The 19981-nt window shown below is 44.1% G+C and overlaps 1 protein-coding gene across 1 annotated transcript; it reads left to right on the top strand.

Moving 5' to 3' along the window:
- Positions 1-1043: 1043 nt before the first annotated feature.
- On the top strand, positions 1044-18620 carry TICRR (TOPBP1 interacting checkpoint and replication regulator). Its single transcript, XM_065641670.1, has 22 exons — positions 1044-1763; positions 2279-2564; positions 3147-3388; positions 3642-3885; positions 4422-4557; positions 5300-5442; positions 6160-6372; positions 6923-7071; positions 7841-7935; positions 8291-8384; positions 8560-8639; positions 8954-9196; positions 9743-9839; positions 10097-10166; positions 10847-10984; positions 11479-11569; positions 12083-12144; positions 12960-13115; positions 13848-14005; positions 14206-16489; positions 17838-17951; positions 18291-18620. Exons 1-22 carry the CDS (start codon positions 1107-1109, stop codon positions 18407-18409), a joined length of 5871 nt encoding a protein of 1956 aa, XP_065497742.1. The 5' UTR covers positions 1044-1106; the 3' UTR covers positions 18410-18620.
- Positions 18621-19981: the final 1361 nt, after the last annotated feature.

The raw sequence follows: 19981 nt of genomic DNA, 5'->3' as shown, positions 1-19981 counted from the left end.
CCAGTGGCAACTTCTGGGTCAGGAGCTGCCAGGCTTTGCTGGGAAACTACCCAGTGCCCTGAGTTTGTTTCTGGTCCCAGGTGGACCGCGACAAGGCAGGTTTTGGTCACACTCTGCTAAGCGTCCTCAGCAAGCTGCTGGGACGGACACCAGTGCTGGGCAATGGCAGTGGGAGCATGACAGGGTTGGCTCTTCTTCAGGGCTTGTGCGGGCGAGTGATTTATTGCCAAGCAGCACGAGATGTCTCGCCAGGCCAAGAACAACTCCCAGCCAGGAGGAGAGACCCAGGACTCCCTGGGGAGCCCAAGTCCCCAAGCTGCCCGCCACCCTTTCAGCCAGGGAGACCCGGTGTCCTTCCCTTGCTCTTGGTGGCAGGTTTCTCCTCGTTCCAGCTCATTAACCCCACTTGCGTTTGCAGTCACCGACAAAGCCAATCAGGTGCTTTACTGCCCGCTTGCCTTTGTTGCTCTGTAAATGCGGCTGGCTGCTGGTGACACTGGTTCAGGCTGGGGCAGTCGAGCTCTAGAGACACGGCTGCGGGCACGGGGGTGGCTCTGAGCCGCACGGCCTCCTCCTCCCTGCGTGGCCCACCCGCGCCCCGACGGCTGACACCGCCCGGTCGGACGTGCCCCAGCAGCACTGACATCATCGTGGCGTCACGGCCCATAGGCCCAATGAGGGGAAGGGACAGAAATGACGTCATCACCACTACGCGCGCCCTGACGGCTTTAAATTTTAAATTGGCGGCGGCGGCCAATCGGCTCGCTCCGAGCGCTGGCCTCGCCCTCTGCGCTCGTCACGGGCGCTCCGCACGCACGTCGCGGCTGGCCAATCAGCGGAGAGCACCGCTCGAACGGCTGGCGCCGCTCCTCCCTTCCCTCCCCCGCCCACCGCCAGCGCGGGCGCCGCAGTGCGCAGGCGCACCACACGGCCTCTCAGCCGCGGCCCAATGAGGAGCGAGGATCGGAGGGGGCGGGCGCTCAGCGGCGGCCAATGAGGACGCGCGAGGCGAGGGCGCCAGAAGTGATCCCGGGCGATGGCGGCGGCCGCGCTCTGACGAGCCCGCGGGCGGAGCGGCCGTTGGGCTGTGCTGAGGCGGCGCGGCCATGGCGTGCTCCCACAGTGTGGTGTTCCTGCTGGACACGGCCAGCCCGGGCCGGCGGGCGCGGCTCCAGCGCGGCGCCCTGCGGCTCCTCAACCACCTGAGCTGCCGCTTCGGCCTGCCCCGCCTCCGCTGGGCCTTCAGGTTCTTTGACTCGCTCGGGGGCCGCGGCGGGGCCTCGCGGGGCGGCGGCTTCCGCTCGCCGGGGCCCCGCGCCTGGGCCCGCTTCGAGGAGGAGCTGGCGGAGCGGTTCGGGGCGCGGGGACCCGCCGCCGTCCTGCCCGGGCCGACTCCCCGCGTCGCCCTCACCCACAATGGCCTCAAGGAGACGCTCCTCGACTTTCAGTGGGACCGCCCGGAGATCGCGTCCCCCGCCAAGCCGCTCCGCAGGAGCCGGGGAACGGGACTGGCCGCCGGCGAGCCCCCCGAGAGCCAGGCTCCCCCCGAGGGCTTTGTGAACGCCGTCTTCCTCTTCTCCCCCTGCCCACACTCGCGGAGGGAGCTGCGGCAGTTCGTGTCTGGGAGCGACGCCCCTTCCTCCCCTTGTGACCCCCCCACGGCACAGGAGCTGGCGGAGAAACTCCTGCCCAAGAGTGTCCAGGAGCTGGTCGTGGACCAGAAAATCACGCTGTTCTGGGTGGACACTGCTGAGTGGTCTCAGGTAATGAGATTATACTGCACTGGTTTCAGCTGTGAGGACTAGCAGGCCATCTTCCACACAGCAGCTTTGTGCCATGGTCCCTGGGGTGGTAGGGAAAGGTCTTTGGTTACTGTCACGCAATCTTGTTCAGCAAGAGACTGAAAACTGGAATGGTAATTCTCCCCGTCGAGATGGAGATATATCAGCAATTAAGTAACTGTACAGTATTTACTAATGAGTCGTCTTGTGCTTTGAGTTAGGTGGGAGTTAAAGCTATTCAGAATTGCAAATAGTAGTCTGACAATTCAGGTGTCTAGATACATGCTCGAAAATATTGGCTACCTCTTAATTCAGTGGGAATTCTTTATTGGATTCTGGTATGGTTAATAAACTCCATAAAAACACATGGAAAGCACTGTGTTAAGATGCTCTGTCTGCATTTCCTATGCCAGTTTTTTATAAGCATGCAATCTCTGTTCAAATGTAAGTTATCTCACTGCCAACATTAACTTGAGACCTCTCTTATTTTATTTCAGCTGATTGAATCCCCAGATCATGTTGGATACTGGACAATGTTTGAACTGATCCGTCAGATGGGTGGCACCATTTTGCCGTCTGAAACCTTAGTGCAATGTTTGAGTCACCACAGGGCAGATCTTGCTCATGGTTTTCTTGGAGACTCAAGTTCCCCGGTGCCACAGACTGTGCCTTGGACCATGCACCTGCCCTTGGATGCAACTTTGAACTGCTTTTTCTCGAAGCCCTCTGTATTTCAAGCAGTATTCCCCCAGCAAGAAGGAACATTGGTTCTCAGCATGCCTGGTAATTAAAAAAAAAAAATGTTAGGTGTGCATAGTAATAACTGTCATCTTTCATGCAGGGTCCTTGATGAGTTTCCCTTGCAAACAGTATGTGTAGAAGTAACTTAAGATATTTAAGAGCCTAAGTCTTAAAAAAAAAAAAAGATAGTCCTGCATGTGCTTTAGTTCCTCTGATGTGAGGGCTATTAACCCATATTTTTGATTCAGTCTCTTCAGTTTTCTGTGGTTGCAGAAGTTTGGGTGTATGAAGAGCTCTTTGCTCGTCTCACCTTATGTAGCTGTATATTCTTATATGTGCTCTGTCTTAGCTTCAGTTTAGCTGAACTAAGAATGCAAACAAAAAGCCCCTTCAAAAGAAAAGAGATTAGCTTTAAAGCAACATGCAGTGTGCATTGGCTCTCTTTAGTTGTCCCTTTGTGCACTCAGCTCCTTTTTGAGGATACTTGTTCTGCAATACACTTACTGTAGAGCTGTTCCCAGTTTAATCTCAAAACTATTTTTTTTTGCATTGAAGTCTCTTCACCTAGATGAAAACCCCATGTTACTTGCTTCAGGACTTTTCCTTTATCTTATCCTTGCACAGGAGGAAAGAAGCAGGAAAGCTGTGCTGTGATCCTGGAACCCCTAGCCATGAGCCAAAGACAACTGCATTCTCCAGTCCATATTTTTCTGAAAGGTAGCTTGACGGGTTGGAGCTTGATGCAGGCTGGCCCCTTTCTCACAGAGAGCTGGGTATTGCAGAGCTCACGGACTGAGCAGGCAGAAGGTGACAGGTCACTGTTTCATCGGCTGTTAAAGAGTCTAGTGACTGAAGAACTCCACATGGTAAATCTTTCTCTTTGCTTTAAACTAATATTTGTTCTGAAATGAGCTGTTATCAAAGGGGTGACAGTGTATCACGTTGTAAAGACAATAATAGTCGTATTTGTTGCACTGCAAATTGGTCATTTGGAGCTAAATTCAGAACATTCTTTAGGAGAGCATGTCAGTCTATAAGCTGTCTGTAAAGTATCTGTACTCCCTAGGTGTCTGCATTTCTAGATAATGTAAACTTTTATCTTTTTTTAAAAAAATGTAGGTTGCTGAGGTATCTCCATCTAAAACTTGGTGCCCCTGCACTGCTGTTTTATCACCACTTTCTGAGTGTGCTGCAGTTCTGACTATACTTGGTACTGAGAAGACTGCTGAAGTTCAGTGGTGCAGCCTTGCAGGAGCTGTAGTGGACAACTCTTCGCAAGACTCTGCTCTTCACCTCCCAGAGATTGTGAATAGTATATTGAGTAAAATTAACACATCAGTGGAAGATTCTCTGGCCGGTATGGGTAGGTGTCAGGAAATGCAAAACTTACCATCTTTTGACCATCCCTAGATCTGATTTGGAATGGAGAAATCTAAAGCTAATGAATTTCTTCAGAGTATCTCATTTTTGGGACTTGTTAATTTTGTCTTGTCTTCTGTGGCTCAGGCCTTGTGATGTGATGCAGAAATCTGCACAGGTGTACCTTTCTGTTTTATTGACAGAGCATTAGTTTCCATTAGCTTGTAGATAAAGCACAGCTGCTTGTGCTTGTGGACAAGTTTCTAGAATGAGGTTTCCTAAAATGTGTCCCATAGGCCATCCCTGACCAGTAAAGCCTTTGTGTGTGGCTGCAAGGAGGCTGCCTTTAGCTCACCTGTTTTGTGTTAGAGTGAATCTTCTTATGAGTCTCCTCACCTGATATATTGGCTATTAAACTGTCCCCTCCTGCCAGGAGCAAAGGTTTGGAAACCCCTGCTTTAGAGTCTCTGAAGGCTGGCACCTTCTGCCACTTCATTTAGTTTCCTTCTGACTTTTTCTTTTTTCTGTGTCTGCTCACAGGAGAAGAAACTCCTGTGCCAGAGTGGGTCCAACGGGAGCTGTCCCATACAGGGGGCTGGCATCCCTCAATGCTTGACACATGGTATCCTGCATCGAATGCTTGTGGAGCAACCTCAGATCTGATGGAGTCATTCAGGTATTTCTCTGAAACACATCTGAGTAATAACCAGGGATTTCTGCCTTCTGTTAAGGGAGTATGGCAGTAGTGTTGCTTGGAGTTACAGAATTAAATGTTTCTCTTAGTCCTTGTATTTCTGTACTCAGTTTACTGTGTGCTTTTGCTTCATTGTGTCTTGGTGTATATGACAAAAGGAACTGGAAACAGGCTGCTTGGGTAGCAATTTGCATGGATTAAGATCTTGACAGTTTGAGGAGTTGCGGATGTGAATTAAAATGACCAAAGCTACTTGGAGAAATGCCAGACTTCACTGTCTTATGGTTCGATAAGATCCATTGCAAGATGCTGAAGACAGTGGTTGTATTGTCACAGTTGGTATTTAGTAGGAATGAATAAGTCTGCTTTTCTTTGAAGAGCTTGCTGAGTGAAACAAAAAATAAAAAGCCTAGTGCAGGATATGATACCTTAGCCCAAAGTTGCTCGTGTGGTTTTGTGGCATATCCATTGTACATCAGGCAACTCTTGTTATGCTTGTTTCCAACTTAGTGTGACCGCTTTAAGAGGGTGGCTTGGATTTTTTGTATCTTTTAAGTAAGAGTTTTGGGGAGCTGGCATTGGAAGAGTAGTAGCATGTGTTGCTTGCACTACAGTACTGTGGGCTGGTACCTAGAAAAACCTGTTTTCTGCACACTGAGAACAAGGGACATGCCTCCCACTTCCATCTTTTTTGATAACTGTACTGAATGGCTCTTTTATATAGGCTGCTGCAGGTTCCTTGTGCTAATGGGAAGGATGACACAGACCAATCTGAAGTTGAACTCTCAGAAAGTCTATCTGAGCTGTACCAGAGAAAATTCAGTGAAACATCTGCTGCAACTGGACCAGGAAATAACAAAAAAAGACGTATGTATACTTTAGGATCATATATGCATGTTGGCAATTAAAGATGACAAATACTTCTCAGCAGGCCTCCTTGAATGCCTGAACCCTAGAGATCTGTACTCTCCTGAGCATGCTTTAGAATTTTTTGAGAGATCCTAATTTACATATTAATATTAGGATTGTCCTTTAATACAACCCAGATAACTCTAATTCAAGGCTATGCAGCGACTGACAAAACTGTTAAAAAGCAGCATGCAGAGCTCTGCAGTTTAACTAGATGTTGAAATAGAGACCACTCCCAACTACTAGTAAATATTGCAACCTCTCAACTTTGTTCTAATTTGGACAAAGAAAACACTTCCTTCTAGAAGAACTTAATCATTGCATTTCAGTACACTAACTACAGTTGCATATATCCTGAGCTTATATATCCCTAAGTCTTGCTCTGTCAGCTGTTTCTGTGACATAAGATTGCTTCATGGATATGTAAATTCTGATTATACCTATATAAGCTCTTACAGAGAGCAAGAGTTTTCACCTGACTTTTACTTAGAGAAGCAGCTGCCTGTACAGTTATTTTGGGGAGAAATACAAACCTTCTGGGCCATGTTTTCCACTAGAAGGTTACTAATTTCATTTGACAGTAACACAAAATTCAGTATTTATTATGCTCTACCTTGGGCAGAGTTTATGCCCCAGTGTGTCTGATGGCAGAACTCCCTTTCTGTGGTGTTGCAGGTGGAATTCCCCGAACTCCAGTCAGGCAGAAGATGAAGACCATGTCCAGATCCCTGCAGATGCTCAATGTAGCAAGACTGAATGTAAAAGCTCAGAAGTTTCACCCTGATGGTGTGTCACTAGCAGTGAATGAGAAGGTTCCACAGAAGCTTTCAGCAAAAAGATTGGATGAAAAGGTGGAAGAAAAGGAAAAGGCACTTAAAATATCAATAGGTGTGTGTTACCAGTCCTGATATTAGTAGGAGGTCATATGGGGTTTTTATGGAAGGGAGAGGGAAGGATAATAATGAAGTATTAGGTGCTAGGGAGCAGATCAATGCTTGGGTTTCTGGATCTTCAGCTTGGCATGGAGTGTGGTTATTTTTTTTCATCTTTCTCCCAGTTTTAGTTTCTATAAATGTTCACAACCTAGTGTTACAACTGCTCCCAGGGTTAGTTTCCTGCCTTGTCTCTATCTGAGAAAAGCAATAAGGAACTCTCTTTTTTCCCTTTTTTTTTTAACCAAAAGAAGTAGAGTCCTATTTATTAATTATGCAGAAGTAAAGTGAATTTCTTGACTGCTGCAGTAATCTGAAAGCTTGCTGATCTACTTGGAACTAAGCTTATCATTTGTCATGAGTCTGAACCTTGGACTGCTTCTGTTGGTGTTCTGTGGTCTGGATGCCTCTTTGGAGAAAATCTATTTGATTCTGCTGGAATGAGTGTTTTATCAGTAAGGTGTGGTGATTGGGCGTTGAGTTAACTTAGACCATTTCCCTTGCAGACTTCAAAACTGAGGAGGAACTGCAGTCCCACTTAATTGCAAGCTACCAGAAGGCTGTTGCTGAGGGAGATATTTCATCTGTGTGTGCCCAGAATATGATCATGGCCATTAAAAAGTTCTTGAAAGTACAAGATGCCAGTGAGAAAGAGGTTGGTAAGAGCATGTGGGCACGGTTGTTACTGATCTGGAAATTAATGTTTTTTGCTATTCCATGCTACCTTTCCGTCATCTTACACGAAGTTTTTAGGGGCAGTTGCACGTAGTCAAAACCATAACCCACTAACTACTTCTGTCTGTGCCAACTCAATAGTGAAAACCTGTAGGTAGTTGCAAAGAGTGTAAGAAAATCCAGTTCAGTTATCAGTTTACACCTTTGCTAAAGATTGCAACAGATATCTTTATGTTGACTCCATTCTGAATTCTAATTTCACTTACTCAAAGACAGTATTTAAAAAAAATATTGCAAACCATGTTTTACAAAATGTGCATCTTCTGGTTTTGCTTTACATAATAAATCTAGACCTGCTACTTCTCCAGGAAAGATAAATAGTTCAAGGTATGTTTTACTTTAAGTCTACAAACAGTGTTAAAGATGGTAACTCACTGAAACCAAAATTGGTAAACTTGTGAACGATTGGAAAAAAAAATACTGTGAAAAGACAAATCCATAGTTCTATATCCATATATAAATCCATGGAAGGCAGCCTGAAGCTGCAAGTGACATTCTCTGCGATTTCAAGCTCTTAAGTTCTATGTCTCATGGAATTGTAACTTTGCTTCTGAAAGAAAAAGATAATTCCTTTCCTTGAAGGAGAAGGAAAAAAAAATGGGTCAAGATAGAAGGGGGAAAAAAAACCAACCTGTCCTGCAGACAGGGAACAGACTTGAAGTTTTTGCTGTAATTCTGTGTCTCTGCAGGTGGCCTGTGTGGAAAGAGTCAGAAACCATCTCCTGAAGACCAGCAAAGTGCTCAGACAACAGCATGGCTCACAGAAGGAGACCAAAGTCAGAGAGTATGAGACACTATTTACTTCAGCTTCTGAGACACTATAGAGTTGGTTGGCAGTTTTTAATGGTGGCTTTTTTATACAAGTGGAAAAGCATTTACATGGGGTAAATATTCTAAGGAGAATATCTGGTCATAGTAAAAACATTCATTACATGCAAATATACATAGGCTGTATGATAAGCATTGCAGCCTATATATAAAATGAGGTATCTCCCCTGCAACCAAAATTAAAAGCCAACCAAATTATGCTGTCAAAAGTAGCCATTTCCCCTCCCATTGCTTTTTTGAGTATACCTTCTGCAGTAAACGTGCTGATTCCACCAGAAAAAAAGGCAGTGAATGACTACTTGTTTTCTTAGGTGCCGACTTCAGGTGTTTTTGCGCCTTGAGTTATGTCTTCAGTGCCCTTCACTGCAAAGCAACACTGATGAAATGGAGCAGCTGTTAGAAGAGGTGAGTAAATTATAGACCAGATTGTGTTTCTGGATGGCCCTAGAAATGCACACCTTGAACCTGGAGTTTTTCCACTGATTTTACTGTAACCTTTTATATTCCTTGCTAAAAAAAAAATCTGGTGTTGCGACTGTTACCAGCTTAATCCGCTTTCCTGCCTGGCTTTCTTTTCCAGATGACAGATATGCTGCGAATTTTATGTCTGACTGAAGACCCAGGGTATCTTACAAAATTTCTAGAGGAAATACTAGAATTGTAAGTTCTTTAGGATGGTTTAAGGGTTACTGGGTACTGTGGTTTCGGTTGTATATCTTTGAGTAAACAGTAATCTACAGGTTTCATTTACTGCATCTTTATAACTTTCAGTTTAGATATGCTCTGCTTGTTCTGCTTGTATCTTGATCAAACAAAAGTAGATAAGGAAGTAAACTCATGAAAAAAGAGTTGATTTTCAGTTGTGGGGGTTTTTTAATTGACACTAGAGAACAAAATTTTCATTCAGACCTTGAGACTGGAACATTGACAGTTTTGTGGGTGATTGCATTTGATGTGGGCTCTCTCTGCTCTAGGTATATGAACTTTATACCAAAGACCCTTGGAGATATTTATTATGGTCTTGGTACACAAATACCCCCAAAGCTGGCATCTGTTCTGCCTTCGGACTTCTTCAGTGATGACTCTGTGACTCTAGATAGCAAATCTCCAGGCCTTCCACCGTCTTTATCATCTGTCTTGACTCCTGGTGCTGTTTGCGTAGGCACTGAGAGTGATCAGCTTGAGGAGCTGCGCACCCGCTCTGCCAAAAAAAGAAGGTAATAATTCCAAACGGGAGACAGCTTGTTGCAGCCTGGGCTGTGGCTGAGGAATTGTCTAAACTATAGCTCTGTCATTTTGTTTCTGTTGCTGGATAGCCGGCTGGGGCAAGCTGGCACTTGCTGACAGTTCTGCAAGCCTGAGAGAAATATTAAGGGCTCCCATTTTTCATTTTAACTTGCCATCGTTGACTATATGAAAGTTTAATCTTGATTCTGTGTGTGTATCTTATGCATAAGTAGAGTTTGTGAGTGTCTTCCATGAGAAGAAAAGGAACATACTGTAAACCTTTAGGCTGGGGATCCTGTGTATGTTTTAACAAATTGTGAAATGAGTTTTAATACCAACCGTAAAGTTAGGTGTAGCTATTTATATTGCAAATCAATTTTCAGTGTTGTAACTTAACTGAGGTACCACTGCAATTTGCAATGTGAATTTAGGTAAAGACTTCCTATGTCTAGAGTCAAGCCTAAGTTTAATTGTCATTAGGTTGATAACCATGCTTCTGACCTTATTTTAACTTAATCTTTGCCTGCTTTCTAAAGGAATAATGTATTAGCCAGACACAGGAGCATGACAGAAGCACCACAGAACTTGCGTCAGATTGAGATTCCCAAGATAGCCAAGAATCCCAGCAGAAAGGTAAAACTTCCAGAAGGATTGTGTGTGAACTTCTTCTGCAGGGGTGCAGCGAAGTTGTGAAGTGACACTTGAGTGCAGAAACTCTTGTGCTGTATTCACTTAGTAGGTATGTCCTGTTATCAGCTGTACAGAGATAAAAGTAGTTTTGAAGGAGAAATTGGAATAATGTGTGTGTGGTTCAGAGCTTACAGTTAATATTCATCATAGTTAAACATAACATTAAATTACTAGTGAGGCTAATTTCTTTTTTGTTTCAGGAGAGCTTGCGTTCTTACCTTGCCACTGAGAAGTCCCAACAGATGCCTTTGCAGAAAGAAGCAGTGCAAGGTATATTGACTTCTAGCTTTTCCATGGAAAGGTGTGTCTTCAGCACATGTTCTTGTAAATTTTAGTGAGCTGTGATGACATTATGCTGAAGCATGCTGGAAATCGAAAGGAAGTTTTGCTGAATTCTGCACAAACTTTGAGGAAAAAATAATCACTCTATTCTGTGTGCGCTAACACACAGAAAACTTAAATCATGTATCCCAAGAAGAAAACCATTCTGTTCTTCCTTGAATCTTGCAATTATTTCTATCTTCTCTTTCCTGAAAACAAGGACAAGAGTGAACTCTTATCTGGAAACAGGATATTTCTCTGCAAAATACTTAATAAAATGAAATCCCACATGCCTTCTCTGAACTAACACATGCTTCAGTTGAGATTTTGTAGCTCACTTAATGTTGGTCCATCTAGGACACTGGCTGCTTCTTCTGCTGTGGCATCTGCTTGTAGCTTATTGCTGAAATAATGCAAAGAATGCCAATTTGTAAGAGAAGTCCAGGATGGATTTAGAGGAGGATATTTCCAGTAGCAGAAAAACAATGCTTTGTGGCCTCTAAAAAGTTGTTTTTCCATGTTGGTGTGTGATATTCCCGTCTCCAGTGGCCAGAAAAAATAATCTTCCAGTGATTTCATCTTTTTTTTCCTTTTAATATGATTCTTTCTTTCTTTTTCTTGCCTCCCAGAGGTTACAAAGGTAAGGAGGAACCTCTTCAATGAAGAGATACTTTCACCATCCAAAAGGTCAATGAAGATGCCTAGAAGCCAGTCAGTGTCTGCTGTGGAAAGCTTAAGATACAAATGCACTGATGAAGGCACTAAAGGTAGAACATGACTTGCACATGTAGGATTGTTGTGGATGAGCTTTTGCTAAAATTCCTATTCTTGCATCTTCAGTTCTATGAAACAATTATTATACTCTTTTAATGAAGACATTTCAGATGATTGCTGTGGTGTTTGTAGGATGAATAAGATATTGAAACTGAAACCTATTTTTTACTGAACTCTGCATCTCATAAAGAAAACTCATGTTAAATGCTTGGTTAAAAAAGAATCTGTGAATGAAAGATGAAGAATGGAATTTACGTTTGTAGGTTAATTATGTCTGACACAAAGTCAGTACTATTAATGACATTGAGGGATTGAGAAGGAAAAGTCGACAATGGGCTCCGAAATGGTCACTTGTGTGCTGAGAGACTGCACAAAGATTCTATATTGGCTGTCATTCTTAAACTGAAGCCTATACAACACCGTATTTATTTATTTGTCCTAACTGCTTTATAACTGTGTGATGTTATAGCTCTTGCTTGATTTTTAGATCATCGGAAGTTGTTGACCAAGAGAGTTGCAGAAACACCACTACATAAGCAGGTCTCCAGGAGACTACTACATAAGCAGATCAAAGGCCGGTGAGTAAGTGCTTTCTTTCTGAATTTCTTCAATAAGTATTGGATGTCTAATTAATGGCTGTGAGCACAAGAACCAGGTATCTTCTTTGTGGTCAAAGTGTCATCCTCACCTATGTCAGCAAGAGAACCAGTGGACGCTAATTTCTGTTGTCAGAGTGAGGAGGAATACTGCTTGCTTCATTGTGTAAGTCAGGGTGCTTTAATTCCTGCAGCTAACTTCTGTTCAGGGTCAGTTGCTGTTTCAAGGGCTTCTGAAGGAAAGGCCTGAGCTGTGTTTTGTGGACTCCAGACTGAAATTTAGCATTTACTTCCATGTGAAACTGTTACCTGTACAGCTAGACAGTTTCTCATACTCAACCATGTGTTAATAGGAGGCAAAGTGCTTACTGATGACTTAGAGTAGCCAAAAAAGCGATGCATTGTAGAATAGACCACTGCTTTTCAGTCTATGTGGCAAGTTCTGTTTTTGTAAATGTGACCGGTATGTAAAGTCCAAAATGTCTGCTGTTTAAGGTCTTCTGATCCAGGTTGTGACACTGGTGTTGTAGAAGAATCTCCAGAGAAGGCCATAAATGGTAAGCACTGTTTTGGTGTGGGTTGTTGTTTTTTCTGATTAAAGGCGGTTTTGCTGTGTTGTATTTTGTAAGATGACCGTGCTTCAATTTAGGCAATTCATGAATGGTCAGTACAAAAGTATTGCACTATTCCGTTGGTGGGGCAGAGCCTCCTCTGACAGAACCACTTGCTGCTCATGACTTTGACAACCCTGTACAGTATAAGTTAAAGGCAGATAGTAACTCTTTTAAATAAAAATGCATGAAGAACTTTAAAGGTGAACAAGATTCTGAGCTGCTATGATTACTGTCAAACCAGTGGGTGCAAGGTGGGTTTTTTTAATGTAACTTCAACATGCTGTGCTGTGACCTGCTCTGATTTTGACTGTAACAGACTCTGTGGAGTGTCTCCATGTTATGTTGACTACTGCTGTTTCTTATCCCCAGGAAGTAGAAAAAGGCATAGTTGGGCAAACAGGAAGATAAAATTGCTAATAAAAAGAGACAGGAGAAGGAATTAATCATTTAACCTGGATATAACTTGAGTTGAACATGGCTTTTCTAGCATTCCTTTCTATGTAATTGCTAGAGAGGGATGAGAGTAATCATGACTTAGAGGAGGGGGCATCATGATTTGGAAGATTTGTATCCATTAATATTCCAAACCCCAAGAAAGCTGAAGCTTTCTTCTTCACACACTTGCCTCCCTACATGAGATAGTTAGGCATATGGAAGTTTTTTAGAGTGTGTTCTTTTCAGTTAGGAACTGTTCCTGAAGATTTCCCCGTTGTTGAGGGAGAAAGAAGGCTCAATCTCCTATGTCTTTACCTTTTCAGAAGTAGGTTTGAGAAGAAGCCCACGCATCAAGCAGCTGTCTTTGAATAGGACCTGTTCTGGTGTTTTCTATTCCACTACACAGCCCAGCTCACGAAATTCACAGCGAGTCCATCAGGGACAAGAAGGGAAGAGCTGTATGCTGCAGGATGTTGAAGGTACTGAATGGGATTTGAGCACGCTGATATCGCTGATTTGAAAAGCTGACACAGATCAAAGTCTGATTTGATTAGTCTCTACAAGAGACTGTAAGAAGCCAAGAGCTATCATGTAATATCTTCTGTAGACAAAAATTCATCCCCAGTAATTATTTTTTGAATTGGGAATCTGAATGTGGAGGATGGTAAGGCAACTATTTCTATGATGATGCACTGCCAACTTAAACGAGTCAGGCCCATCTAATGGAATACCACTGATTGTCAGTCTGCATTCCTTAAATGCAGTGAAATCCCTGTAAAATATGGGACAGAAATTCTAAAGCTTACTTTCAGTCTACTCTGTGGCAGCATAAAGCAATGACTGATGGGATCTTCTTTGCTGGCTGTCTCAGTAGGATTATCAGCTACAAATGGTGACACTTAGTTCTTAGTATTGTACTTACTAGAATCCTTAGTCATGAACCAGAACTTTAAGCTACAAGCTATAAATAGAATAAGAGGCTGAGCTATTTTGTACTTTTTGTCCTGCTAGAGCACTCTTTCTACAGATGGATATTAGTTTCATATTGGGAAATAACAGTAATTCTGGTGAAGCTTTAGCCCTGGCATGTTCTTTTCTAACCAAATGTTATAGGCTTTGTACACTACTTGTCCATACATCTGAAGTGATTGAGACAGTTGTTCGTGGCAGGTTACTTCCTGTTAGTTGAATTGTACTGTTCCACTTTACAGGCATTAAGCAGCATTTAGAGAGCCCCACTGTCCAGACTCCCAAGAGGTTTTTCTTTGGTGCAGTCATTGACATGTGTAGTCCTGCAGTGAAGCCTTCACCTGGAAGGAGGAGAACAAGAAAAGATTCCTTACACTTAGAGGAGCTGACTGCATGTCAGGTAGCAACACTCCCTCTCTTCCCATCCTCTTTTTCTATTCATATTTAGTGAAACCTGTGCATCTTAAATTTAGTGTTTCTGTTAAGTCTAATCAAATGGTTTCTGTGTTTTGACTATTGAGAAGTAAATTGCCAGAGGGATATATAATACCTCTGGAAAGAACAAGCATGATTCTTTAATTTATTTCTCTCCCTCTTCAGACTCCTAGAAAAACTCCTCATAAATTTGCCCAGAAGCTACCAAATTCTGCCAGTAAGCTACCAAGGAGATCACCTCGCATTCTCCACAAGACACCACAGAAGCTGGAGAAGACTCCTTGCAGAAGTCCAGCTGCTAAGCAGACTGCAGCGAAGTGTTTGGGAAAATACTTTTCTCCTCCTGTACAAAGGGTCAAGTCACCATCTGTGTTAAGTGAAAATAAGAGGGTTCACTTGTTGCAAGGAACTTCTAAGGATGGTTCTCCAGCAGAAAGACTTTCCCCTCCTTGCAAAGAGACTGGCTTACAAGTGCCAGAACTTGAAGGGCTCACAGTGCTCAGTGCCTCATTGTTACCTCTGACAGATTCAAATCCAGCTGCCTCTCCCTGCTCTGCTGTCCAGGAAAGATGTTTTGCAGAGCAGCAGACTCCAAGACGTTCCTTGAGATACCTCTCAAAATTAGCATCTCCAGTTGGTACTCGGAGACGAATCCTCCCAAAGGAAATTCAAGTGCAGTCAGATTCATTACCTCAAGCAACTAAAAGTACTCCCAGGAAACCTGAAGATCCAGGTTCAAAACTATATACCAGCCCACTGAGTGCAGAAGTGTCGCCACTTGCTGTGAGGCTAGAGCCTCCCTTCAGTTCTCCTCTCCGTGAAAGTCCCACGAACGCCGTGGCAATCTGCTCTCCTTCCCACATGCAAGCTATGCAGTCTGACTGGGAACCATCTCTTCAAAAGTCTCCAGTTATTACTGGCACTTCACAGAGGTCCCTGCTTCACACATCCAAGGAGGCCAAACGTGAACCAAATTCTGGAGCAGAGAACCTCACACTTGCATGTGCAACACCTTCAAAAAATAAGGACAATCATCAGGATAGTGTTGGTAACTCTTGTGTAGAAAGCCTGCAGCTTTGTCAGTCCCAAGTTACTGAAAATGCCCCTGTATTGGAGAAGAATAAACAGATGGATGTAGCATCTCAAAAGTCTTCTCCAAGAGAGGACTTGGAAAACTTGGAAAAGCAGTTGTCTCCCAAGCCTTCTTCTGGAGGGCAGGTCCATGCACAGAATGCTGAGATAGAGTGTGAGCAATTGATTACAGAGGGGGACTCCAGTGCAAGCACCTCTGTGTCCTTCCTAAGTGGTTCTCAAACAATTAGTGATGACTTGGAACCAAGAACCGGGCTGAGAGAAAAATATGTGGGGCTGAAGGCTGCAAGCCTTAAGAGACACTCCAGATTTGCCCTGAATACTTCACCTCCTGTGCCAAAATCTGCTCCTGCCTATTCTTTACGCTGCACTGCAGACAGGAGACAGAGGGAGGCTGCAGCACGGATGGGAAATCCTCAACTTATAGACAAGTTCTCTACTCCTAAAAGTCGTTGCAAACTGCCTTTGGTTAGCCCACCCACTTACGAAGTTGAACTTGAAATGCAAGCTTCAGGCCTGCCCAAGCTTCGCATTAAGAAAATTGGCTCTTGCTCATCATTGGAAGTTCAACCTGAAGCAAGCGCCAGCAAACCCAAGGGAGGAGAAAGCCCCTTTGGTGATCTTGCTATGACTTGGTGTAGCAAGCACCCAGGAAAACCAGCAGCTGCCTGTGTTTCACCATCCTGCTTTCGCTCTTTCCACAGTACGCCCGGGAAAGGCGGAGGACAGACCTACATATGCCAGTCGTACACCCCAACAAGTTGTGCTTCTAACACCACCTCCCCATCCCCCTTGGAAGCAGGAGTTCCCTGGACACCTTCTCCTAAGCAGAAGGGAAAGACTACCCCTGATGCCATCAATGATTGGCCTCGGAGAAAGAGAGCAGCAGGCAGGACTGCGAATGCTAGCTGTGGTCAGACCGAGAAGAATACTGATGAACAGAAGAGAATGTCCACAGGCGGAGAAGGAGAGGTGAAGGTCTTGGAGCGCTGCAGCAGCAAAGTGACAAATACTCTTGGGGAGTTTGGACTAGAAGGGATTTACAGGCTTCAGGATCAGGCATCTCCTAGTGACTCCGGATTGAGAGCTGTTGAGGATTTTGCCATGGGAGCTTTTGGCTTGAAATCTCGGAAGCGAGTCTTGACTTATCTATCACCACAAAAGGAGGACAATCGTGATCCCAAGAGATCTTGCACTGATAGGTGCAACTTGGATCTCACTGGCTTTTCCACAGATGAAAGCAACAGAAGCAAATCAAGGATGGACTCTGTACCTCCTGAGGAACCAGGAGCATGTGCGCTTATAACTCCTGAGCAGCACGGTTGTGTAGTGGATGACGATGTCTTCCTTTTGTCAGGTAATTAAGTGGCATGAATGACACTCCATTGAAATGAGAGATGGTTAAAAATGTATGGGAGACAAAAACAACAAAAAAACTTTTCTGAAGGAGAATGAGATGGAGGGAGTGAGTAGGTTTTAATTGACATAGAAGTTAATTATGTGGAGAGGCAGATTAGATGTGCAGAGTTCATCAATGGAGTATTAATGATGGGAGAGAGATCAGAGAAATATGAAAGAGCAGGAAGCTGGAGGAATCAAAAGGAAAACTTGAGAACTTGAGAAGGGAGGATCACAATTACATCCACCTGTCTTATAGTCACAACTCAAGAGTCAAAGGTGGTGTAAGGTCACTACAGTACACAGACTGGAACATGAACTGCGACTTGAGGGAAGTGATAGCTCTTCTATTGCAATACATGTTGAAATCAGACCAGGTGATTTATTTGGGTTTGTGGTGATGCTGCCAGCTGTTTCTGCCCAGCATCCAGCACTGAAGTTAACTGTCTTAAGTGTAAAGCTGCTTCAATACAGGCTGGAGCCTTGGGGGAGTTAGTCCTGGGGATGTTGGTATTTACTGGTGCCCCAGTTCCATCTGCCTGTGGGTGTGGGGCCATTCAAAGTGGGTGTCAGAAATTATTGCCTTGCTAGCAGTAATGTTGTGGCAGTAGGTATTTAAGTTTAAACTACCTATTTGCTTTTGCTGTGGGTACAGATGATTCAGCTGACTTTGAAACAGGATGTCTCAGCTCTGTAATCAAGGCCTTGTGAATTGCAAATACTTAATGTACAATTGTTCCAGAAATAACAGAAGTTACAGGGGACTATGGCAGATGTTGTTCTATAGTCACTGCATGCCCTGAAGCTAAGCCTCACTGTCTGTTTCCCCTTGCAAGGAAAGGTTTGTATATAGAGGTGGTGTCTTACTCATTCAACAGGTATCACTGAGAAAAATGGACAAACTTTAAAGCAGCATTAGTCTGTATTCAGGGCATGAAGAATAACAGTATTTAGTCTTAAGCTGGTTCTGTAAGAGATTTTCTGTACCTACAGACGTTGTTTTTGTACACCAGACCATCATAGTTGTAACAACAGTTTTCTTCCAGGACACATAAGTTAACTGAAGAGTAAGTTTAATGAGTGAAGTATTTTTCTACAAAACCACCTAAAAAATTAGCTCTAAGAGCTAAATCCAGACTGCCATTTACCTTTCCTGATGCTAGAAACCCACTGTGCCAGCCTGGATTTTGATTCAGATAAACTCAAAGTATCACTTGTACTGATGGAAGTTTCAAACTAGAATAAAGGCTGTGTATGGGCACTTTTGAGTTGTCAGTTTGCTGCAGCATCTCACTGTGCTTTTCCAGGCTCGACTCCACCACTGAAGAGCACGCTCTCTGCTAACAGCCTTCTAGCGCTGACCCAGTCGCCGCTGCTGTGCCAGGGACAGACACCACCATCTCGGAGAAAGCGTCTTCAAGGTAACCACCTGTGCTGGAAGAAAAGCCTGGGCTTGAGCAGACCAGGTTTCCACTCCACTTGCCTCCCGCTAAATGAGAACAAAAGCATCCTGTGCTAGGGATTGGTCTTTGTGTAGAAAGTGGCTGTATCTGCCACTTCTGTGTGCAGTGTCTCCATCGCACAGGCTTCCAAGAAACTTGCTGTGAATTGGGAAGTTTGGAAGGGAGGGGAGGTAGCAATGAAGAAAGCAGCTAAGTAGGAAGTTACTGTTCTTGTTGTTTCCAGTTGGTATCTTGCTTCTTGGAGTCACCAGTAAACTTTAGCAAACTGTAGCTTAATTTATTCTTTCTGTTTTGTAGGAGAGGAATCTGATGCCTTCCAAATTACTGCTGACAAGGAGCTGTCTCCATTCCACATCATGGCTGCCAGAAAGCATCCCCTTAGCAGGACTTACTCACGGAAAAAGCTGCTCAGCTGAAGTTTGGAGCCAGAACGATATGGAAAACTTTGCATTATTCCAGCTGTACAAGATGCTTTTTAACCAGGACCTTATGTTTGGTGCTGGACTGGAGCTATCTTGTGTTGGTAGGAAACTGGATGCAAGCATATGACAGTGGAAATGAGGACAACTCTAAAAGGGTTTGGTTTTAACCTCAATTGCAGCACCTCTCCATATGTTCAAAGCCTAGCTCCGTCTTTCTGGCACTTCTCCTGCATGTGGTAGCAGAGTTCTGCAGTGAAGGTTCAATTCTGCTAGGTGAAGAGGGACAAATGTCACTTTTCTACAGCTTTTGTGTAAAATAAACTGATGTGAATTTTCATTGTGTCACTTAATGAGAATGATGAGCGAGGGCTTCAGGCTACAGGAAGAAGGATGCTGGAGGTGCATGGGTACAAAACAAGCTGTGTGCTCCTGCTGTGGATCTCATCCTGAAACTAAATAAATTTTGGATGAGTAATTACTCAAAAATACTTAAATGCTAAAAGACTACAGAGGACGGAAAGATAACTTAGTTGGGAACAGGGAAGGAGAGGAGTTTGAGTCTTCTGCTGTAGATCACAAATGGTTTGGTGTATTTGCTCTTGGCCACTTCTGGGTAAGCAGAAGCTGATGGAGTAACTTTGTCCTTTTTTTGCAAACTTCCCATGAGCCAGAGAGGATGGGGTGGGTAAACTTCCTCAAGAGGTAAAACTTGATGGAATAACTGGAGATGACAGTTCAAAGATTACCGGAGTCACTGCTTAAATAGTGACTTAGTAGCCTTTGAAATGTGCTTGCATTCTAACCTCATGAAGGCAGCAGGAGCTGTGACTTGGTGCCTGGGATACAGCCTACAAGGGGTTAAAATTGTGCATTATCTTGGAAGGGCTGGGTTTTTCCTTTAGGACAGCGATCTGTGCACAGCAGGGTATTGGAAGTCACCCAGCTGTGCCCAGTGAATGCACAGGAAGCAGAGCTGTGAGGATGGTGTGAGGTCATCCTGAAACCAGGCATGGCAATGTGCAAGTTTGTTACATGGTATTGAACAGAATTTATTTCCTGGCAATGCTATTTATTGTAGGAAAGTTCACTCTCCCTCTGCCAAGAGAGGAGGAGTACAATCTATACCAGTATGTAGTGACAGGACAAGGGTAATGGCTTTAAACTGGAAAGAGAGGAGGTTTACATTAGATATTAGGAAGAAATTCTTCCCCATGAGGGTGGTGAGACACTGGAACAGGCTGCCCGGAGAAACAGTGGATGCCCCATCCCTGGGAGTGTTTAAGGCCAGGTTGGATGGAGCTTTGAGCAATCTGGTCTAGTGGAAGGTGTCCCTGCCCATGGCAGGGGGGTTGGAACTAGATGATCTTTAAGGTCCCTTCCAACCCCAAACCTTCTGTGATTGTTTTGCTTGTGGGAGAGGTGACACCCACTTCACAGATGTGGATTGATACACAAGCGTGGAGCTCCAACGCTACTACTTACTTTCCAAGTAGCATGGATTATTCTTGTCTCTGCTGAAGAACTCTTTTAGCAGCAGAAAATAAAGGCTCTGAACTTAAATCTTGT

This window comes from Caloenas nicobarica, chromosome 10, assembly GCF_036013445.1.
Source record: "Caloenas nicobarica isolate bCalNic1 chromosome 10, bCalNic1.hap1, whole genome shotgun sequence".
NCBI lineage: Eukaryota > Metazoa > Chordata > Aves > Columbiformes > Columbidae > Caloenas > Caloenas nicobarica.
The sequence above is the reverse complement of the archived record's forward strand: the minus strand, read 5'-3'. Positions and strand labels throughout refer to the sequence as shown.